General features: G+C 49.2%; 1 protein-coding gene across 2 annotated transcripts in view; it reads right to left on the bottom strand.

The window, feature by feature from the left end:
- SMOC2 (SPARC related modular calcium binding 2) overlaps window positions 1-10,843 on the bottom strand; it is a 156,899-nt gene extending 146,056 nt beyond the window's left edge. The window contains exon 1 of one of the 2 annotated variants that reach the window (XM_028494756.2): window positions 10,606-10,843. In XM_028494756.2, the coding sequence (XP_028350557.1) occupies window positions 10,606-10,692 (87 nt within the window). In that variant the 5' untranslated portion in view covers window positions 10,693-10,843. The remainder of the gene's footprint in view (window positions 1-10,605) is intronic. The other variant, XM_024122642.3, reaches the window with a different exon arrangement.
- Between the last annotated feature and the right edge of the window lie 13,478 nt (window positions 10,844-24,321).

Consider the following 24,321-nt stretch of genomic DNA (forward strand, 5'->3'; position numbering starts at 1 on the left):
AGAGGCCTGTTTTGAGCGCTCAGTGAAACTGGAAAACCCAGAAAGTAGTATATTAAAGGAGAAAAAGTGGAAAAAACCACCGTTTGTAATTTTTTTTAAAAAAAGTTAGAATTTGGTTTTGAGTCAAGTTCTGGGTTAATTTACATATGTTCTCAGACCCTTCACTTCACTGAGCCCCAGTCCTCGGGCCTCTCTGTCCTCCCTGCCCTGACCGGAAACCCGAGCTCCCTGGCGTGGGCAGGAGGCGGCCTGGTCGGGTCACAGCGCAGACGAAGGGCGAGGCCGGCTGAGAGGGACCACGTGCACGCGGGGCAAGACTGTAGAAAGCCCGGGGGCTGGAGAGAGACAGAGACGGAGAGACACACAGAGAAAGAGGGAGAGGTTAACTAACTCTCTACCATTTCCTGGCCAATGAAATTCTTGTACCCTTTGTTGTTAAATTAGGGGGTTGGGTAAGAAGAGCACCAGAGCTGACGTGGCAACAGCCCCCCAGGAAGAAAGGCCTGAGGGGGGGCCCCTCCCCAAGCCTAAGCCCACAGCCCACCTCCTGACCTCAGCGCTCGGGGGACACTGCACGTGCTCCCACACCGAGGATTCCACACTCAGGGACAGGACAGAGCGTCCGGGGTGTGTCCACGCCACCGTGCTGCCATCTGGGGGCAGAGGGGCGAAGCCGGGCGTCCAGGCCCCCCGGAGTCCCAGGAAGCCTCTGGGACCCAGCGTCACCTGCCGGCTCCCCGAGTCCCCCTCATAGACACGGGGACCACGGCGAGGCCGGGCTGAGCCTGGAAATAAGCGCCAGGTTCTGAAGAGGTCACAGCGGCCAAGGGACCTCAGAACATGGGCGTGGCCCCTCCGCCCGACCTTTAGACATCAGTCTGCGGGAGACCTGTAGCCACCGCTGCAGGCAGTGAGGCTGGCCTTCCTCTGTCATGTAAAAATAGAACAAGGGAAGAAAACGGAGGCCGAAAGGAGGCAAGGAGAGGGAACGTTGGTGAGAATTTGAATGGGGCCAATTAGGACTTTTAAACCGCCTTCAGATCTTTGGATGCAAACAAATGTAAATGGTTTCTGGCCAGAGGTCGGTAAGAAGGTGTCTGAGGGAAGCGGGGCCGGGGCGCACCTCCCCAGAGCCTTCCCCCAGAGTTTGCAGATTTTATTGGGAAAAGGCTCGGCTGGAAGAGAGGCTTTGAAAGCCTGAGCACAGATTGTTGATTTTCTGCAGTTAATGTTCTTTCGGGTTAAAATCCATCATAAAATGGCCATGTCTGAGAACGTCCATCCCCGAAGAACGCTGAAATACAATATTAATTTAGCCTACAAGTAAGGGAAGCCACTGCCTTAAATAAAATCCATTCACTAAGTGACCAGATCTTAAAGCAGAAAGGGAACTGCATCTGCCGGCAGCCGGGCCCCGCAGACAGCCCAATGGGGCATCTCTCCTGGCTTCATTTATTAAAGCCACAATCCTGCCCCGGGGATACAGCACTCTTACCTGGTATTTGAGTAATCGCCCTGAATTTAACCTGCATCTCCCAGACTTCCAAAGAAAGTTGCTGGAAACCTCAAATAAAAACGTCCCTTGGTTGTTAATTCCCTAATTTAGTGTCCCTGCATCATGAGTCAAACCTCTAAAACTGAAAAGTTGAACGTGGCGCCTGAACCCACGCTAAGTGGCGACCCAAGTCGTCAAGTGGCAGAAGCTTTGCGGGGGGTGGGGCCCGAGCCCACCCGCGGACCCCTGCCCGCCCGCCCCGGCGGAGCAGGCTGCTCTCGGGCGCCCCCGTGTGGCCGGCGAGGGAACAGTAGGAAGAGGCGCTTCCCCGGGAGCCGCACCTGCGTCTCAAGCCGGGTGTAAACGGCGGAGAGATGCCACGGGCGCAGAGAAAGGGATTCGTGACTCCACCTGGATTATATCTCCGAATGAAAAGAAAGATCTCGCTTTGGCAACTCCCTCCAAAAGATAAACCTCTGAAGAATGAAGACCTGATGATCACGAGCCCATCATGTGCGGATCCCTGCAAAGCTACAGCTTAGCCGACGTGTACGTTCAGGTCAGAGCTGTTACTCACTTTCCTTACCCGGAGGGGTTTGCAAAAATTTAAAACACACGCACCCACGAAAGGAACAGGGCGGCTTGGCAGGGCTGTTACCAGCACCGGAAACCGGCTCTCTCTACCTTACGAGAGAAAAGTGCAGGCTGCAAAGACCGTTTACTGCGTTACACTGAGGTTTCGGTCCGCGTGCGGGATGTTCTCACGCCGATGCTGGGAGAGCAAGTCCGTGTGCCCAGGAGACGGCAGCCCTGCGCGGTGCTGCACGGGTGGAGACCCGTGCTGCCTGAGTACTCGCTGCGGGTCCAACACCTTCCTTCACAAAGTGTCAATGCCGGGACAGAGTAAGAGTCACGGGAGGCGTACTTGGGAGTCCAAGTTAGTGTTTGATGATTTTTAAGTCACTGATTCTTTGGGGGGGGGGGCGGGGGCACGTACCCAAATCCCCTGGGGATATTTCCTGGTGCAGGGAATCGATGCAGCAGAGAGAAAAGGCCCTGGGTCTCATCTCCTGGGAGTGAGTCCCAGCCCATCCCTCAATGTCCCCAGGCCAACCCATTTACAGGAAGGTGGAGGAGCGCTTAGCAGATTTACGTGAGCCTGAGGGGCTAGTTCCAACCTGGTAATGGGGTCAGGATGCAAATCTAGTTTTAACAGGAATCACGTATACACCACTTACGGGTTCAAAAAATTCAAAGAAACAGTGACGGGGCGAAACTGGCTTAACGGAACCTCAGATTCAGAAAGTGACTTGGGCAAGTGGGCCAACCACACCCCAGTGTCATCAAGCAAGACCATGCTCCCCTGCTGAGATCTTGTGTCTGGTCCTGAGGGCTCGTCAAAGGGTGTGGAGCAACCAGAGCTCAGAGCGGAGCCTGGTTCAGAAAGCAGAGGGGGAACCTGCGGGGATGCCTTGCGGGGGGGGGGGGGAATTGGGAGCAGGCAGACACGGGGCGGGGGGACGGGGGGGCGGTGGGCACGGGTGTCCGTAACGCACGTCACTTTCAGAGTCCCTCCAACACGGGAAGACAGAACCGGGCCTGGGAGGAAAGGGTCGGGACAGGAGGATACAGAAGATTACGGAGGGCATCTGGGCTTCAAAGACCTAGTGATCTTCCTTAAATACCTAAATGCGTGGCCCAAGGAAAGCAGATGATGTGAACTGTTGATTCATCAGTAGACGACAATTTTAAAGATTATATGATTCTCAGCCTGCATTAAAAGCAAGGTCCTCCAGTGCACCCAGGTCCAAGGAGAACCCTCCTGATGACACATTTTATTCCATAGCCAACGGCATTGGTGCCGGGCACCAGAATTTCTCATTATCTCTCTTTTTAATGTTTAAAACTTTCCACGTATCTGTTTACCAAAGACAAAGGTCTCCCTGGCCTAGACTTTCCTTGGCGAGGGCCCTGATGTCACGGTCAGTTTGGTGCCACGGGAGAAAGGGACCTTCCTCTCCTCCTCCTCTGACACAAGCACGTGCAACGCAAGAGCCACAGTGGCTGGCCGACAGCTCCTGCCCCTCTGGCACAGACGGGCCCGGCCCTGAGAGCAGAGCCCTGACCGGTGGTGGACAGGACAGGGACTGGGCTCCGTCTGTCTGCCCCTGACTCGGCCACTTCCCTGTGAAGAAGGTAACAGTCCCTTAAAACAGGGGCAGTAAACACTTAAGTGGCTGATCTCTGAGAAGGAGTGAGGAAAACCTTCACATGGATCTCCTGCTGTATAAAGCTGATGTCGCGTCACAAGAGGGCACCGGGCGCCATGCTGCCCAGAACCCTGACCTCAAAACTGGCCATGAAGTTCCCAAATGCCACTCTCTCGGCCGTCTTAAGCCTGCAGCCACCACAAAACCGCAGGACGGTCACTTCTGTCTTTCAAAGGTCAAGTTTTTAAATTAATTTTAAATGTACTTTTTTTTTTTTTTTAATTCTTGATGACACAGACCCAAGTCCTCCGCGGAATGAATAGACAACTGAAAACAGACAATGCACTGAATTCTGCTAGATACCTTCATTCATATCTCTTGAACTGTTTTTAAAATGATAAGCAGAAACGGAATTATTTTATTTTTATTTTGTACTCTCTGCTCCATACTTAAGAGTGTTTCTTATCAACGGCGTGACTGTATCTTATGACATCTCTTTATGTGAATCTGATGTGTAATGTAGGGAAGGACCCCACAGTGACGTCCGAAACTGAGGAAGTGACCCAGAGCGGCTCTGTGATGTGTCTTTGCATTTGTCTGTTTTTCTCAAGGTGATAAGAAAAATTATCGTAGAGCAGGGAAAGTGCAATTATGTCGATGGAGTTCATGTGAAGAGAGGTGAAACTGTGCCTGAGTTAGTTATGTGAGTAACCAGAAACAGTTAACCAGATACAAGGAGGAAAAGGCAAGTCTACGCTAGGTTCTTCTGAAGATGAAGATGGGCCCCCAAAGCGGTTAGATATGAGCAAAGAAAGGGAGAAACGAGCAATTACATGGAAAAACCTCAACACTAGGGTTCGGTCGTGAGTTCCGCATCAGAGCGACAGCACCTAACACGCTCAGCGTTGTCCTGAGACTGGTCAGCCACGCCAGAGGTAACCATGGGAACCACAGATCTCACCGTCCTCACCTGAAAAGGTGCCCTAAGAAATTAAAATCAACAGTCTTCCCACTGAGCAATGTACTTTTCATCACTCCTCAGGGTAATAAAAACATTTCTTATGCACTTTTCATTGAAACGGAGAAGCGTGGCTCCCTGGCAGGAGTAAGGGGTCCACTGCCCAGCAGTCAGCACTCACGTCTGGATCAGACAAGAGCCAGTGCCACCTTCTTCCGAGGCCCCGAGGCCCCACCTCACGAGCCACCGTGGCCTGGGCTAGGGAAGGGTCTGTCTTTTTCAGTCCGCTGGGGGCTGGTATGGGATGGACCTGACCAGGGCAGCCAAAGCCACGGGAAATGAGACAGATTTTCTTAATCCCAAGAAGGACATCTCGTGTCTGCCATGCTGTCATCTCGTAGGTAGGCTGGACCCATTTGCTCCTGGAGCCTTGATTATACTGAACAGAGTCAAAGATAAATACACAAAACAACCCACCTCGGGCAAGATCAACCTATAGACTAGAGCATTTGGGGGCTAACAAAGTGATGAACTTGTTCTTTCAGCAGTGACTAAAACCCAGCAGATGTGAGAACATCCCAAATGAAACGGGCCTAACAGATTTTGCCGTGCATCCTAAAGTGCTCTGGACCAGGGATCAAACCCACCACAGACGACCGTGTGCATCTAAACTCGTCACGCTTTCTGGGACTTCATTACTATTGGAAGACTCTTTGCCAGCAACCTCAAATGGTAAGAGCTGGCTTACCCCCCGACAAAAACATTTTAAAAATCTGCCATCGGCGTGGGCTTGCTGATGGACAGGGCCGGTAGCGTGATGCTGGGGGTAAAGTGACTGCAGTGGCCCACCCGCTGCCGCGAGCCAGCCACCAGGACAGAGCGCAGCAGAGGGGGCCTACAGATGCTCTTGGGGGAAAGGGTATGAGGGGAAGAGACTAGAAAGCCTCTGATGGATCTCACTAGTGCTAAAATAGAAAGAGTAACATTAATGGTCATGGGAGGGGCAAAGGGGGTTCATTGTGATTTGGGCAGAGGCATAAAAGATAAAGGAAAAGATGACCAGGGAAAAGAAGGAAGTAAAGAGAGGGAAGACATGTGCTGAAGGAAGAAAAAGCTCACTTACTGACATTTCACCTTCCCTTAACTGCCAGTTTAATTGGTTTACATCCCACATTATGCCATACATAATAAAAATCTGAATATAATTATAGTGTTACTCGACATTCCAAGAGCGCCTCCATGCTGAAAATTCTGATTAAATCTGGACAGCCAGTACAAGTTTCCAGTTATAATTTCTTGTTTCTCAATCATGACAATATAAATGTGAGTTACCATTTTACTGGGTTCTATTTACTTGTGTCTTATGACAAATCTTTGCTCTTTGATTTTCAGCCTGGGACTACAAAACCACATAAGAATGCCTATGATGATCGCTTTTGGAATAATTTCTTCTCAGCCCATATGAAACTAAGATTTCATTTTCTGAAACCTTTCCTCTCTGGGGCTTCAGTTAAATATTCAATACATTAAGTGTTATTGAAGCTCTAGAGATGTACGAATATTTATAGGGGGATCCTGTGCCATGACCAGCACCATCAACTGGGAAACATAAAGGTGACAGTGCTAGTTTCCTATAAATGAACTCAGAAAATTATTAATTTTTCTTGTCCAATTCCAAAATCTACCTGGAAGTTCATCACTCTAAGTCTATGACTTGTATGTGTGGAACAGTGTACCTTTTAATTCAAAAATACGAAACGTGACCCTTGCCCTCTACGCCAGTGCTTCACTGCCAATCTTAATAACAGCCTCGTTCTAAATTCCCAGACTCTCAGGAAGGCTTATTTTGATATAGAATTACTTAGAAATCTGCTCTGTTCTGAACCATTGCAACCTGTGTTGGTTAGATCAATGCCCATTTACTGCACAATCTCGTTATAGCCTGAAGTTGCTTATCGTTTTATTTATGGTCTTGATTTCAAATCACAATTAAAGTTACTCCTCCAGATGTTTGGGTTTTTAGTCGCCATGTAAATGGGCTTCTAGGTTGGAAAATTTTGATGATGTTTAGTTTCCTTTTCCTTAACCACCTCCGTGGTCCGTCTTCTGCTGATGAATGAAACACAGCCTTCCCAGAGCAGCAAATGTACTCAGAGCATTTGCAGTGAGAGAAGAAAGAAACCATAATCATTCCCTGAGAGCCTGGGCAGTGGGTGAGAACAGCATCAAGCAGGATGGTCCACAGTCGCCCTGGAGCTGGAGGGTTACGCCAACATCCCAGCATCGGCAACATGAGACCCTCTGGTGCCGATAATGACACACTGTCACATGTATATTTGAGCAAATCCTGCCTTCCCAACTCCTTCCTTCTCTTTCAAAGCAAACAAATACACACAGGGGTGGAAAACAGCCACTTCAACTCTGTCGGTACACGTCTCCCCGACCGACAAGTCCTTTGCCCTCACCGTGTGCTGGGGGCCAGCCAGGCTGGGAGGGAAGGGGCAGGGTCGAGCTGGACCATTCTCAGAGGAGACCCAGCAAACAGTGCAGGGAAGCCCTCCGCCCTGCCTAGGGAAGAAAAACAACCTCGGGTTGAATTTCTAAGCATCTGGATCAGGGCAGGGTCCGGGGCTCCAACAGGGCCTCTGGAATATGGACACGGCAGAGCCTTGCTGGTTAGGCTGCTGGGAGATCAACGAGAAAACACACACAAAGTGCCCTTGGAGCAGAGAAAGCCCAGGGAGTGGACAGGAACAGGGGGAGCATCCTCTCGGGTGGCCAGAAGCCACGTGAGAAGGGAGGCCGTTGGCCTCTGCGTCCTGAGTGTGGGCAGAATTCCCCTCAGGCAGCTCTAAAATCAACCCACTCGCTCCTCCCCAGCCCTCTGGGGAAGGGGTCGCGGGGCATATTGTGCCTCACAGCCCGGAAGGAAACGGCCAGGTCCGGGTTTACTGGCTGTCTGTCAAAATCGGTATAACTGCACCTATGACAGAGTAAGAATTGTGATCATCTTGGAGGAATATAACGATGTGTAACCAGGCGACTTCTACTGGAAGTTATTCCCTAGTCTCAGCCATGAGCAGAAATTTTTTTAAAAGTCAACCATTCTCATGAAAAATGGACATGATCTGGCCTTAGAAGAAGAAGGAAGAAACAGAGGGGGACCCACGATTCGGGAAGGGTCGATACACTTCACAACACCATCTGCTGATTGGAAACAACACGGGGCTCATGGATGGCCAGGCGATTATGCAAACCCTCAGAAAGTCCTAGGAAAACACACAAAGGTGCCATTTCTGAAGAATAACTTTGGTGGGGGAAAAAAAGGACAATTATCAAGCAAAGCAGATTCTCTTAGGTTTAAACAACAAGCAGCAGAGGTGATCGAACCCACTGACACATTCTGGCAACACTGTCCCCCAAACTATGACCGTTCACTATAGGGAGAGGAAGACAAAGGCGTCATCCAGGGAAGCCAGCAACAAGCTTCTAAACCCCCAGAGGCAGCGCATCTTCCTGCCTCTACCTGAGAAGAAAGGGTGGAACAGAAGGGGGCAGGCAGGCGAGTTTTCTCACTTGCCCGTCCACGCCGACACCATCCACCTCAGTAAAGCTCACGCTCACCCAGAGCAAAGCCCTGTGCTCTACACACACATATCCCTGACAGACAGAACCACCGTGAGGCCAGTGTCCCCACACCTGAATGACACAGCCACCTGTGAAAACGATGGCATCCGGACCAACGGCACGGCTGCCATCAGAAAGAAGGTGAATTACAGAACAGACACATGCCTGGTACGTATACTAAAAGCCTTATCTTTAATCCCGGCAACGTGCTAAACAGAGGGTATTGCTTTATCCCCACTTTACAGATAAGAACACTGAAAATTAAGAAAGCTAAGTAACTTGCCTATAGGGTCACACACCAGAAGACTGCTAGTGATCACTCCCAGCCTCCCAGGGACGGGCGCTGTCTCTCTGATTTATTAAAGATCAGATGTAAATCTTGCAGAGAGAAAGCCATTGCTCTGGAAACAAGAGATCCCCCAATACTGGGAAACGATCTGAAAAGAGATGAGCACCACAGAGAAACCCAGCACCTCCGACATTCCCTCACGGCCCATCAGCAAAACTTCCTGATGTCTTAGATGGGGGGGAGGGGAGGGAGAGTTTGCCAAAATATGTTGTGGCTTTAAGCTTTTCTCCTGGGCGCAAAAGCAGCACAGCGCTTTATTTGCAAAAGCAGTTTTAAGGCAAAAAGTTTCCTCAGGAAGTACAAAGGGGGCCACATATGTACCATTTCCGCACCTGTAGCCGGCGTCACTGCCACCCGGGAACTCCTGAGAGCAGCCTTGGGAAGGCAAAGGACGAGGGGCTTGAAGTAAATGCTTAACTAAGAAGAGTGGAGGGGAGAAAAGAGAAGAAAACCTGTAGAGATTTCAGTTATTCCAATAACTAACGCCCTATTCTGCCTTTCCAACCCAGGAGGTTCCCTGAGGGGAGCAGCCAGATGACCTGTGCTCCGGGCACTTTCAGAAAATCTGTGGCCACCATAGACAACCCGCTGCTTCAGCTCTGGAAGGAACGTGGGGTCTCATTTGGAGACACGGTCTCGGTTTCTCTGCGGCCTTGGATGCGCTATGGCGGGGGGAGGGCGTCTAAGCGCCTCTGTGTGTATAGATGGATAGACACAGGGATACATAGAGCAAGTCTTGTTCCACCGGCCCTCTGCGGAGATAAAGGCTCTACAGGGAAAGCTGAGCGTGTGAAAACCTCCTTCCAGCTCCAGTTAGCAGTTTCTAATCTACAAGTCATTTGTGAGACACAAGGCAGGGACCCCAGAAGAATTTTAGGTATGAACCGTGAACTCACTGACTCCCTCCTGGTAATGCTCGGAAAGAAAAAAAAAAAAAGAGGCTCCGGGGACTGCTTGAGCTTTGCTGAAAAGCAGAACCCGACTACAGCCCGTCTCACCCGTCGGTATTTTCGATACAATAAACGCCTTCAGGACGAGTCCCCGGCCACTGAAAAGCATCTCCCCACCAGAGGTGTTCTCTCTCCCTTCGTGTTTTCTCAAGCACTTGTTCAAAAACACATTTAAGTGGAATGTTTTCGTTTCTGCAGATTGCATTAATTATGGGTTTGCAAACACTGCAAGCCCACGAGGTCTGCCCGAGCCGGGGGCTGGGACACCCGGGACCAGCCGGCGGCCGGCGGCTTGGCTCGGCCCCTGCGCGGAGCTCCGCGCTTGGCACTGCGCGCCGGGCGGCCGGGCCCCGCCGAGAAGTCGCAGCTAAGAAAGCAAAAGCCGCCGCGGTCGGCGCGGTGACCCGGGCGCTCGATACGCCCGGCGCGGGGGCCCCGGGGCCGGGGAGCGCAGGACGCGGAGCCCCCGGGGGCCCCCAATTTCTGCCTGCTCTAAGCAGGAAGGACGACGATGTTCACTTGTCGTGTCATCTGCTTCCTCCAAGTTCACGTCGGGAGGGTCTCCGGGAGGGTCAGGCGAAACTTGCGGGGCCCACGAGCAGGGCCCCCTCGCCCGGCGAGCGCCACGCGGTCCGCGCGGCCGCGCGCCGAGAGCCGAGCCCGGGACACACCGGGCCGGGTGGGCGCCGAGGCCCCGCCGGGGCCGCCCTCGTCCCCAGACCTGGTTTCCGCCCTGCCCACCCCCCGTGGCTGGGGCGGCACGGGACCCCCGATCGCACCCCCGGCCCGTCCACCCGTGCCGGGGGGACCCCCGCAGCCCCGCGCGCGCACGCCACCGACCCGCCCAGGCCCCACCTGTCTCGGCCGCGCGGGCGGAAGGAGGCGCCACCCCCCCGAGGGTCACCTGCTCCCCGTGTGCCTGGGCGCTGCGGCCGGAGGGCACCGCGGGGACCCCGCCGGGCCCGGGCAGGAGGCGGCACGGCGCCCCCGCCAGGTCCCCGCGGGCCGGGACTCACCGTGAGCGCCGAGAACTTCTGCGCGGGCGCCCGCGGGAGCAGCAGCCCCGCGAGCAGCGGCAGCCAGCAGAGCCGGGGAAGCAGCATGGTGGCCGGGCGCGGGGCCGGCGGGGCTCTCGGCCCCGGACGGCGAGGGCGGCGCTCGGAGCGGCGGCCGGGGAGCCGGCGGCGGGGCTGCTCGGGGTCCTCCTCCCAGCGCTCCGGGCGGCCCGGACTCAACCAGCTGGCCTCCCGGCACCCGGCGGCCCTCCGTCCTCTGCGGCTTGCCTGGCTCCTGTCAAATAACTCCCGAGCTTCCCGGATCCTCCTCCCGCCCGCCTGCCCGCCCTCCGCCCGCCCGCGCGCCCTCCCCCCAGCCCCACCCCCCGCGCCCGCCGCCGCGCCCCGCTCGCTGGGCTCGGACGCCCGCTCTGCCGAGGGGCGGCCCCGGCGCGGGTCTGCGGGAGCAGGAGATGGAGAGGGGGCCACCAGGGCTGCGCTGCATCCCGTGGGTGCTGCGTGTGCCTGCCTCCTTCCTGCACGCGCGCACCCGCGTGCACACACACGCACACGCGCACACAAATGCTCCCACGCGGACACGCACACGCGTGCCCACGCCAACGCGCGCGCACCCTCGGAGAGCTCCCGGCACGACCGCAAGATGCGCGTCGCCCTCCTCCCATCCCGGGGCCCCGACCCGGTCCGCGCAGGACCGGCGCTAGTGGCCGGTTCATCCCACAGAGTTCACTCGAAGCCTAGGTCAGTCCCCAGCCCTCCTTGGGTCTCCCGGAACTCTGGGCTCTAATGCCACCTCGTCCGGCCCAGAATGTCGCCTCTCAAATTGGCTGATTGATTAGCTGGCTCTCCAGTAAGGGCAGCTGTCAGCACCACACGCAACACCGTCCAGAAGGTTCAAGGAGGGTGGCGCACCTACAGCATTTTTTGCAGGTGAATCCACTCGGGGGCTTTTAGGGGACCTAGAGATCTCGGGTCTGACTTGCACGTAGCAGTGACCTGGGGCAAGTGTGGCTGGCGGGAACGTGGCTGCTTTTAAAGCGTTTCAGGTGTTGATGAAGCAAGCACAGGGGTTGTAGAGGGTGCAGACTCGTCGGTGGAGGCTGGTGGGAGACCAAGAGAATTTTGCACTCTGGACAGTATCCATTGCAGACAACATTGCTGAAATAGTTTCTCCTTGGCTTACAGCTTTACAGGAAAAAGCCCTAATTCTAGCTCACACAGAAAACCAAAGGAGTGAAGATTTTCAAGAACAATGCTTCGATTGACTTGTCAGGGGCACTGAGAAAAAGAACAAAACAGAAAATCCAAATCGGATTTTTTAACCCCATGTTTAATCCGAAGCTTTGGCAATGAGTTGGGGGGGGGGGGTGGGCAGGGCTGTATCAGCAGATTTGGGGCCTGGCCGTTGAGACAAAGGCGGGGCTGTTCCAGCCACTGGGTCCCACACGGGGGAGGGAGGTAGAGATCTTGGTATTTTCAGCAGGAAAGCGACGCACATAGAGCCATGGAAAGATGGGGAAGAAAAGTATCTCCTCTTGAAAGAGGGCTGCTCTGTGAATTCTCCTTCAAATTCCAGAGCCCAGAAAATCTAATAAGTACTTAAACACATTCCTCCTGGCTTGAGGGCTCAGAAGGAAATTATAATAAAACTGGGACTGCTCTTGGGGCTGAGAAACAGGTGAGCAGAGAAGCTGTAGATGGCGAAGTAACTAAGGAATGCTGGTAGGAAACGTTAATAAAAAATCGAGGTTAAAAATACAAAGTAAATACTGCATACCGCTAATGCTAAGATCATCCAAAGAGGAAAATTTGCCTATGAAACCTTTAAAAGCATTCGCTGCTAAAAATTTTGTTTTTACTTTCTACTTTATTGAGAGAACTACAAGCTGAGAGCTGAAATACTTCTTTGCTCTTGTGCACTTTTCTATAGAAGTCAAAAGATTGAAAGCATGTTCATTCATTCGGCCTCACAACTTCAAGATGAAGAACAAAGCAAAAGAGGGCAAATGTCTTAGCCAGAGCACATGAGCAACAAAGGCAGGACCAGACCCCAGATGCCAAAACTTGCAATTCTGGCTTTTCTACTGCACCTCCTTTGAGGTAGGGAGAAGCAGGGGAGGGGGCAAAAGAAACCCCCGTGGCTCTCTAGCTTTTTATTCAAGAATCTCAACACATCTCTCACGTATTAACCACAAAACCTCAGGGAGTCCAGAAAGATAAATGAAATGTATTGTCCAAAGACTGTCGGTTCAGGCCGGAGGTTCTCACAGGGTCCTGAATGCCAAGTGCTAGTTTCTGAGAGAAGCTGGAAGTAGAGTTGGGAGACAAGCAGTTTCCATTTTTAGGGAGAAAAATAATACATTTATTAAAAACATTGGGAAATAGTTATGTCTGTCTGTCATTCTTACGTCTCCAAGAAAGTTATTACTGGCATGGATACCAGATGGGTGCAGTGTTAGAAAGAATACATTCACTTAGTTCAAAATTAAGACAGGAAATAATCAGCTCAATGTTTTCCAAACAGTCCCTACAGGACAGACAAGCATGTTGAAGAAGTTCCCTTCTCTTGGAAATGTGAAGATAAGGGCCCGTTCTAAACTGTGGATTATGGATTCAGAATTTAAACTTTTGTCACTGATGAACCTTATGATAAAGAGAAACTAATGACACACCACTCCCGCCATCCTCACATTTCTGAACTGACTTTCCCTCTTAGGCCATTAGCAAAATGCTGTATAAGGCATACTGGCTTACTTTTTTATTTATTTTACTATGCTAAAATTGCAAAAGGATTTTTTTTCTTGCTGTAGGCATGATATAATTTAATTATTATTTCTGGCTAAATCGTGTTTGGCCAGAAAATTTTTGTCAGCTCATTTTCCCACCTCAGTAGGCAAGGCATACGATCTTTAGCAAAATGTCCCTGCTGATTTGGTGTCTCACAGAACTTACCTGGGAGTCATTCATCCTGAGGGTCAGCTGAGTGGGCATGAGTGAGCCCTGGCCAGTGTGTGTGCCCTGATGTCACCCCACCCGCCAATCACCGTCAATCACTTATTAATATGTTCTTCCAGTTTCTGCTTAACTCTGGCAAGAAGAGTCTTTGAAGTTCACTCTCTTTCCCCTGGGTCAATTCTGGATAATTGTCCCCTCTGTGTCCCTGTGTGTCCTGTCAACTCTCAGAATTACCCCCAGAGTTTACCTCTGTACGAGAGAATTGGCAGTTTCCGGTGGTTTCTGGACTCCCCGGCCTCTTCTTTGCCTCTTCACCTGGGTGAGCTGTGTCTTCCCTTAAGTTTGTTCTCTTCAGCCCATGACCCTCACATCAGTCCTGGCCTTTTAGCCCAAGCCCCCAACTCCAGAAACCCGAGTGCGAAGGAGGGGGTCACAGACCCCCACAGCTGACCGTGGTCTGACACAGTTAGACAGTGCTCGGGGAGCTGGCCTTCACCGTGACCGTGAGACTAAGTCAGCGGGATCGGTTCTGTTAAGGCACAGACTGGGTGGACCCTTAGCCTGACCCAAGCCTCTTGTCCCTATTTGTAGACATTTAAGTAACAGATAACTTGAATCTGTCTCTGTTCTCAATAAAATCATGTGGACAAATTTCTTCTGCTGTCTCACGATGCCTTATGATATGTATTACGACAACACTTCTCAGGCACTTTATGGAAATTTTTAATAGATTGGAATGTGCTGGGTGTTTGATACAAGTCATCTAATTAACTCGATGGAAAGTCAACAAAGCCCATATATTAACAGATGATAAAAATAAGGCCAAAGCGATTACCGGGCCAGCCCAGGTTTACAGGAGTAGTACGTGGTGGGAGAAAGACCCTAGCCCAGCTTTGACCCCGCAGTGCCGGATCCTTCCTCCACACTGTCCACACCTTCGAGCCACAGAGACGCCATCACCGCCTGGCGCTGCTTGGCATATTGCTTCAGATCCACCAGCAAACAAGTAAAAAAAGCACTTTGCAGTTGTTTTTGATTCACTGGTGATGCTTCAATCCCACTGCAGTGTTTTCCAAGGTAAGGTTTAACGTTTTCAAAGAAAGTTCTGTTTCGCAAAGCCAAATACAAAATTGCTACTTTTACGGTGAGCATGTTCCCTCTAAAGTTAACAGGACACGACTGCATCATTCCGAAAGGATGTATTTCTGCTGCCAGAGACAAACCCAGTCTAAGGAACCAACCTTCCATCAGGTCAAACATGGCACAGCTGCCAGGAGCCAGCACAGGCTCCTTGAAATCTGTTTGTATCCAGAACATCCAGAAGCGATTTTTGCCTTTCCATTCATGAAATCACATTTATTAGTATATGAAATATATAGAATATAACAGCTACAGAGCTAAAGTAATAATAATTTAAAGAGCCCATCACTACCAAGACTAATGATGGCGGGCGTGTGAGAGTGGAGAGATGCAGAGCTAGTCAAATGTATAGCAGCCAAACTCCTCCTAACTCAGATGACCTAAACTACCTTTGGAGTCTCCCTCCTTATTAACCACAATGGAGGCATCTTTTCTTTTTGTGATACCTGCCTTTAGGGGGAAGAAAAAAGTTTTTAAATGGCAACAGCAACAGAAATATGACTTGCCAGGAACACTCCATGGCCTGTGGACCACTCAGATGTGAGCTATACCAACAGAAAGCAGTGTAAGAAGATACTCCAATTAAGAAATCTTTCAATTACCTTCAGAAACCCCTCACCCTTCCTTAGCCTAGTGCACATGCCAGGATGGTATTCCATTAAAACCCTCCTCTCCCCCACTCTAAGCTGAATATTAAAATGCAGCCATCCAAAGTTAGTAGAAGGAAGGAAATAACAAAGATAGAGTAGAAATCAATGAAATAGAGACTAAAAAGGCAATAGAAAAGGTCGACGAAACTAAGAGCTGGTTCTCTGAAAAGATAAACCAAATTGACAAACCTTTAGCTAGACCCACCAAGAGGAAAGAGAGAACACTCAAATAAATAAAATCAGAAATAAAAGAGAAGTTACAGCTGATACCATAGAAATACAAAGTGTCATAAGAGGTTACTATGACCAATTATATGCCAAGTTGGACAACCTAGAAGAAATGGATAAATTCCTAGAAACATACAACCTACAAAAACTGAATCGTGAAGAAATAGAAAATCTTAGTAGCAAGGAAATTTAATCAGTAAATAAAAACTTCCCAGCAAACAAAAGTCCAGGACCAGCTGGCTTCATTGGTGAATTCTACCAAACGTTCAGAGAAGAATTAACACCAATCCTCATCAAACTCTTCCAAAAATTAGAATAGGAGGGAACACTTCCAAACTCATTTTGCCAGGCAAGCATCATCCTTATATGAAACCAGACAAGGATGCCACCAGGAAAGGAAATTACAGGCCAATATCCCTGATGATCATAGATGCAAAAATCCAAAACAAAATGTTAGCAAACCTAATTCAACCATACATTAAAAGGATCATACATCATGATCAAGTGGGATTTATTCCAGGGATGCAAGGATGGTTCAACATCCCTAAATCAATCAACATGATACACCATGTTAACAAAATGAAAGATAAAAATTATATGATCATCTCAATAGATGCAGAAAATGCTTTGACAAAATTCAACACCCATTTATGATAAAAACTCTCAACAAAGTAGGTATAGAAGGAACATACCTCAACATAATAAAGGTCATATATGACAAGCCCACAGCTAACATCATACTCAAAGGTGAAAAGCCAAAAGCTTTTCCTCTAAGATCAGGAACAAGACAAAGATGTCTACTCTCACCACTTTTATTCAACACAGTACTGGAAGTCTTAGCCACAGCAATTAGGCAAGAAAAAGAAATAAAAGTCATCCATACTGGAAAGGAAGAAGTAAATTGCCACTATTTGCGGATGACATAATATTATATATAGAAAACCCTAAAGATTCCATCAAAAGCTATTAGAACTAATCAATGATTCAGTAAAGTTGCAGAATACAAAATCAATATGCAAAAACCTGTTGCCTTTGTTTACACTAATACCAAACTATCAGAAAGAGAATTAAGAAAACATTCTCATTACAATTGTATCAAAAAGAGTAAAATACCTGGACATAGACTAAACCAAGGAGGTGAAAGATCTATATGTTGAAAACAAGACATTAATGAAAGAAATTGAAGAAAACACAAATAAGTGGAAAGATATTTTATGTTTATTGATTGGAAGAATTCATATTATTAAAAAGTCCATACTATCCAAAGCAATGTACAGATTCAATGCAATCCCTATCAAAATTCCAATGGTATTTTTCACAGAAATAGAACAATTCTAAAATCTGCACAGACCCATAAAAGACCCCAAATAGCCAAAGCAATATTGAGAAAGAAGAATGAAGCTGGAGGCATCATACTTCTTGATTCCAAATAATACTACAAACCTATAGTAATTAAAACAGTATGGTATTGCATCAAAACAGACACGTAGATTAATGGAACAGAATAAAGAGCCCAGAAATAAACCTATGCATATATGGTCAATTAATTTATGACAAAGGATCTAAAAATATACAATGGGGAAAAGACAGTCACTTCAACAAATGGTGTTGGGAAAGCTGGACAGCCACATGAAAAAGAATGACTCTGGCCCCCTATCTTGCACCTTCCACAAAAATTAACTCCAAATGGATTAAAGACGTGAAGATAAAACCTGAAACCCTAAAACTCCTAGAAGAAAACAGATGGTAAGCTGCTTGACATAGGTTCTTGGTTATGAGATGTTCAACATAAGAAGATGTGCATCATTCAGTTTCACAGGAGACCTCCCTCCCTCTCTCTCTCTCCCTCTCTCTCTCTCTCTCTCCCTCTCTCTCTCTCTCTCCTCTCTCTATGCATATATATATATATATATATATATATATACACACACACACACATATATATTTCCATGGAAACTATTTCCATGGAAACACATCTTGATTTACTAGGAGAAAATCTTGACTATTCAGATTGAATCTGTTATCTAGAAGGAGGTTCAAGGATACTAAAGAAATCTGCTTTAATCAGACAATGCAACTAATATTACAATCTCTTAAACATCTGCTTAATGTTTAATTAAGGGAGAGTTTGTAAGTGCTTGAGCTTTTGAAGAACATCATTTGGAATGCTGGTCAGCATGAAAGTATGCCTGAAAAGATTTAGCCAAAAAGGAATGTCCTCAAATTTTATTTTTTTGTTTATTATTTAGTGTTGGTGATGGGGATCATCAGGGGCTGTTTCTAGTCCTTTATTTATTTGTAGAATTGTTTTGTCACTTTAAGAATTTGTCAGTTTATTTCATAACTCTTCAGTATTTTTTTACACTCCTAATTTATTTTCTGCCTATAAAATATCGGAACATAGAAAACACAGTAAATAGGAAGCATTCTGTTATTTTTTCTACCACTATGGAAGGAGAAAATGTTTCCCATTAAGTCATGACACAACACAGTCTTACAAATGGTTTAGATCCATCCCCATCAGAGATGCCCAAATGTGTAAAATCAGGTGTCTGCTCTCTGCTGTTGGAACAGTGGTGATAGCTAATGATGGGTTTGTTTTATATTTAGGTTTATCAATTTTGGTCAAGATAAGAAATACATACCCATTAGAGCAAAGAGAAAAAATAGAAACCAACGAAAGCGGAGCCCAATCGGCAGCCCAAGTTCACTCGGCGACCGTGGTCAGCGCTTCCTCGCTCGCTACAGAAATCCCTGCAAAGAGGGGGCAGTAGAGTTTCTGAAGCCACAAATCTACACGGGGAAAGAGAGCAGAAAAGGAGACGACGTGGGGGAAGATTGCAAAAGTGGGAAGGCAAATGCCCATGTGGAAATGACCTGACTGATGGCAGGGGGAAAGGCCAGGGGACCTTCGGGAGGCTGGAGTCTGCAGACAAAGCTCTGGGCCAGCTGAAAACTCACAGGCCCAAGAAGCCCATCCTCTTCCGCAGGAGAGCGAAGCTGTTCCTGCTCAAGGCAGCAGGACCAGGGCTTGGAGACTGCTGTGTGCCTGACACTGCCCAGAGCAGGGGATGGAGGGCAGGGTCACACAGCGAAGGCTGGCCACCTCCGCTCTTGTCCCACTGCCTGGGCACAGAGCCGCGCCTGGCCCCCAGGAAGTGGGTCGGGGGGAGAGCAGTGCAGGGGGGCTGAGGGCAGGACCCACCTGGGACTTCCTAACTGGTCCTGAGAGCAAACGCTGTCCCCTCCATCCCGGGGCCAGGAGGTGAGCTGGCTAGGGAGGCAAACCTCCCTCCTCTGTCCCCCACTGGGAGGGAATCTGGGGTAGTCGCGATAGAGAGCCCACCCTGCCTTCACCACAGCAACCAGGGAGCACGTTCTGCGGGGCTCCTCCAGGAAGGAGGCTTCCCGGGAACGTCCGCCCACCAAGATTTGGGGAAAGGCAGGCGCTCTGAGGCCAGGAGCTGAAAGGATGCTCCCGTTTCCCCAACCCGCAGACCAGGTCAGAGAAGGGAGCAGGATGGAGGGCCCCCTCTTCCCGCCTCCTAAGCCCTCAGGAGTGAGGCCCAGCCTCTACAGGGCGCCGCAGCGGGCAGGCTGACCCCAGGGCCTCCTCCTGTAACTGCTGCGCTCCCTGCCCAAAGTCCCTCCGGGCACTCACAGCAGGCATCCTGCTGTGCAAACGGCCTGAGCTGATCTACCCAAGTCTGACTTGCTTGCTAATATATCTACAGACACAAAACTAGGTCCTTCACAGTCAGAGGGACAAGAAGATTGTCGCCACCAAAGATACCTCTGTAAAAGTAGCAGCAGAGGTAACCTCCTTCCTGGTTTCCCTCCAGCTGTGCCCCACCCCGACCTGTTGAGGGGAGTGTGGGGTGGAGGGGTGCCCTTGGGGCCACTCTGTGGGCAGTGGGTGGGCAGGAAGGAGAAGGGGGGATGCTGGGGTCTTCAAAGTTTCCTTAGGAACCAGGATCTTGGGATGGGGTTGCTGAGGAAAGCAGTAACTCTGTCATTTAAATAAAATTTAATTTTAAATACATTTTAAATTTAAATAAAGAAATGGAAACAAACGCCCAGCTGCAGAGAGAGTGGCTCGCTCAGCCGCTCCCCCACCCCTGGTGCTGAGCATCCTTCCCAGGAAACAGAGTGACAGAAGGGACCCCTCCAAACCGCTAACAGGACGGGCGCTCTGCACACTCTCCTGGGAGCCCCCAAACACGTTCTGAGATGGAAAGGACCTCCAAGGGCTCGAAAAATGAAGGAAAATAGCCTGAAAATTCAGGCACACCCCCAGGAGCCAGCAGAGCAGACAAACAAGGACACAGCCCCTCCAACAGCCATACGGAAAAGGAGCTTTTGTACAGGGAAGCACCAGTCAGGCTGGCCTAACGAGAGATAAGAGAGTTACACACGCACATGCATACACACGCGCACACACATATAGACACGCAAAGTGGGCAAACACGCACACATGCCTGCACGCACACACACACACACACACACACACACACACACATACATACACACTTGTGTCTCCACCAGGTTGCTCTGAGAATGTCACATGTCCAGCATGCTGGTCCCAGAGTGTCATTGCCTCTGTCCCTAACCAGGGCTGTCCCCACCCCACGGGATCCCTTGCCAAGGACGCCCACTGCACAGGATTCCCACAAGGAAATGAGAGGGCAACCTTGCTGGTCACAAGTGTCGGGGGGGGAAAAGGATTTTAAATAACTTTCCACATAATCGGGGAGAAGATAAAAAGCACCTGGTTAGAAATAGAGACTGACTGGGACACTGTGAGGATAAAGTGGCTGGTCAGTTGGTCTCTCGTAGGGAGAGGAAAGGAAAGGAGAATAGGGGTCCCAGCTCGTGAGGGCTGACAGGGCGCGGCTGCTCCCCAGGACGTTAAATCTTGCACAGGACCGGTGACTGCTCTGCTGGGCGCTGGCTGTGACAGGGGCAGCAGGGTCCACACTACGCCTGGCCCCCGACTGGGGCTCAGCACACAGGCATCCGGAGCGCACGACGTTCCTTCAGCTCAGAGCTGCCTGTGCGAGTGACGTACAGCTGCGCACAGTCACAAATACAATCGCATCTGCAGTTGGGCGTCCGTCTAGAATCTACATGGCCCTCCAGGGTTCAGTTTCTGGCCCGCGTTTCTCGTCTGCATCCCTGCTCAAGGGGACAGTTCTTCTTGTGAGCCTGCCTCGTCTCACTGTCAGCCTGGGCTGAGCTCCTCAGGCGTCCCTGTCCCTGGGAGGAGGGTCTGCGGTTGACCAGATGGACGATCGCGTCCTCTGCGTGTTTCCAAGTTGCCTATAGGCACTCATCGAACTTGACCCCCGGCTGGATTTCCCCACAATGTCTCTGACTAACGCATCTGCTGTTCTGGTTCCCAGCTGGTCCCCTGCTTCTCCAGGCCTGGGTCGAAGGCCAGCCCCTCACACCCCTCCTGCCCCCCAGCAGCTCATCTTTTTGTCCCCTGCCCCCTGCCACTCCATCCCACCTCGTTATAGCACGAGCTTTCTTCTATGCTGGGAGGCTATGACAGACACTGTGTCTTCGTGTCCCCACCAGGCACACACGAGGTTTCTCTGGGCGTGATTATTGGATTATAAAGGGAGGACTGGGGCTTCCCTGGTGGCGCAGTGGTTAAGAATCCACCTGTCAATGAAGGGGACACAGGTTCGAGCCCTGGTCCGGGAAGATCCCGCATGCAGCGGAGCAACTAAGCCTGTGCGCCACTACTACTGAGCCTGCGCTCTAGAGCCTGAGAGCCACAACTACTGAAGCCCGCACGCCTAGAGCCCGTGCTCTGCAACAAGAGAAGCCACCGCGATGAGAAGCCCCCACACCGCAACAAAGAGTAGCCCCCGCTCGCCACAAGTAGACAAAGCCCGCGTGCAGCAACGAAGACCCAACACAGCCAAAAACAAATAAATAAAATAAATAATTTTTTTTTTTAAAAAGGGAGGAGTGGAAGGTAGGTACCATTATGGATTATGTTAGATACAGTCACAGAGGGCGTGGAACTTGCACTAACTTTAAAGGGTACACAGGATTTTTTTTTACTTTATTTTTTTATTGAAGTATAGTTGATTTACAATGTTGTGTTAGTTTCAGGTGTACAGCAAAGTGATTCAGTTATATATATATATACATATATATACATATATACACACACACACACATATTCTTTTTCAGATTCTTTTCCATGATAGGTTATTACAAGATAGTGAATATAGTTCCCTGTGCTGTACAGTAGGTCCTTGATGTGTATCTATTTTATATGTAGTGTGTGTGTGTGTCTGTTAATCCCAGACTCCAATTTATCCCCCTCACACATTCCTCTTTGGTAACTGTAAGTTTGTTTTCTGTGTCTGTGAGTCTAATTCTGTTTTGTAAATAAACCATTTGTATCATTTTTTTAAATTCCGCATATAAGTTATAGCATGGGATATTTGTCTTTGACTTACTTCACTTAGTATGATAATCTCTAGGTCCATCCATGTTGCTGCAAATGGCATTATTTCATTCTTTTTTATGGCTGAGCAATATTCCATTGTATATATGTACCACATCTTCTTTATCCACTCATCTGTCGATGGACACTTAGGCTGCTTCCACATCTTGGCTATTGTGAATAGTGCTGCTATGAACACTGGGGTGCATGTCTCTTTTTGAATTAGAGATTTTGTCTTTTTGGGATATATGCCCAGGAGTGGGATTGCTGGATCATATGGTAGCTCTATTATTAGTTTTTAGATAAGTAAAGAGAGGCATTCCCATCAGCAGGAAAACGGTTCATGAAAGTATGAGTTGATTGTGGTTCCATGACCAGATAGAAGAATTCATGCAAGGCTAGTGGTAAATCAAGTTCCTTGTCCAAGGTCAGACCCAATTGTGGTGAGCCTTATATCTCAGGAAAAAAAATCTGGTTTTTTGTAGCAAACAGTAGAGAGTCACTGTGCGGGCAGACCTCGTTTTATCGTGCTTACTTTATGGTACTTCACAGATACTACATTTTTACAAATTGGAGGTTTGTGGCAACCCTGCCTCAAGCAAGTCTATCGGGGCCATTTTTCCAAACACATTTGCTAACTTTGTATCTCTGTGTCACATTTTGGTAATTCTCGCACTATTTCAAACATTTTCATTATCATATTTGTTATGGTGATGCGTGGTGAGTGATACTTGATGTTCCAGTTGTAATCGCTTCGGGGCGCCATGCACCACGCCCATATAAGATGGTGAACATAATCGATAATGTTGTGTGTGTTCTGACCGCTCCACGGACCAGCCGTTCCCCCATCTCTCCCTCTCCCCGGGCCTCCCTGTTCCCTGAGACATGACTAGATTGACATTAGACCCAGTAACAACCCTACAGTGCCCCCTAAGTGTTCTAGAAAGGGAGGGTCAATCTGTGCAGCAAACTTCACTCTTGTCCTACTTTACAAAATTGCCGCAGCTGCCCCAGCCTTCAGTAACCATGACCCTGACCAGGCAGCAGCCTCAACATCGAGGCCGGACCCTCCCCCAGCACAGAGATGCCAACTCTGAAGGCTCACATGACGGTTAGCATTTTTAGCAATAAAGTATTTTTATATTGAGGTATAAAAATTGTTTTTTATACATAATGCTATTGTACATGTAGTAGACTACAGTATAGTGTAAACATAACTTTTATATGACCTGGGAAACCAGAAAGTTCTTGTGACCTGCTTTATTGTGATATTTGCTTTAACACAGTGGTCTGGAACTGAACCTGTCCTATCTCTGAGGTCTGCCTGTATTAATTGGGATTCTGCAGAGAAACAGAACATATACATATGCTCATATATATATATATATATATATGGGGAGAGAGGAGAGAGAGAGATCGATTGATTTGAAGGAATTGGCTGACATGTTCGTGGGCGTTGGCACATCTGAACTCTGCAGGGCAGACCAGCAGGCAGAGACCCAGGAAGAGCAGATGCTGCAGCTGAGTCTGGCGGAGAATTCCTTCCTCCTTGGGGACCTCAGTCTTTTCTCTTAGTGTCTTCAACTGCTTGGACACGGCCCACCCACATTATGGCAGGTCCTCTGCTTTATTCAAAGTCGACTGATTTAAATGTTAATCTCATCTAGAAATAGCTTCACAACAACATCTAGATTGCTGTTTGCCCAAGCCCTGGGCTCCATGGCCCCGCCAAGTGGACCTGTAAAATTCACCATCCCGTTCACTATATGTTCTTGAGGTAGAAGTGACATCAACAATAAAATTGTAGAACTGGCACATAGTGAAAGTGGTTCCTTAGGAAGAGGTCTCTGACAGAACAGAGTCTTATTAACAGCATCGTAAACAAACACCATAAAAGGACCACTATGTTTTTGGCACTGCACGAGGCCCTTGCCCCAAGGGAGATCTGCCTCCAAAGGAAAGATACAGCAGAGCAGACAATCTAGTCCTTAGAGGTCAGAGTGGACAGCTCACTCCATGAATTGTCTGCATCCTCTGCTCCTTCCTCATTTTGATGTTTCCTGCTTCTTCAAAGGGTCGAGAGGGAGGACAGGGAATAAAAGGATTTCATCAAGGGAGGATCCCTATGGGTCCTGTCAGAGGTACAGGCAATGAAAGCCTTGACCAGATGAAAAAGAGAATTGAAGTTTCGACTAGCTCATTATTGATGGTATCACCCACTCCGCATTTCTTCTGCATTATTTTATAACTCATAAGTAGGTTTGGCTGTAGTAGCAAAGA

This window comes from Physeter macrocephalus, chromosome 10, assembly GCF_002837175.3.
Source record: "Physeter macrocephalus isolate SW-GA chromosome 10, ASM283717v5, whole genome shotgun sequence".
In the NCBI taxonomy this organism is placed as follows: domain Eukaryota; kingdom Metazoa; phylum Chordata; class Mammalia; order Artiodactyla; family Physeteridae; genus Physeter; species Physeter macrocephalus.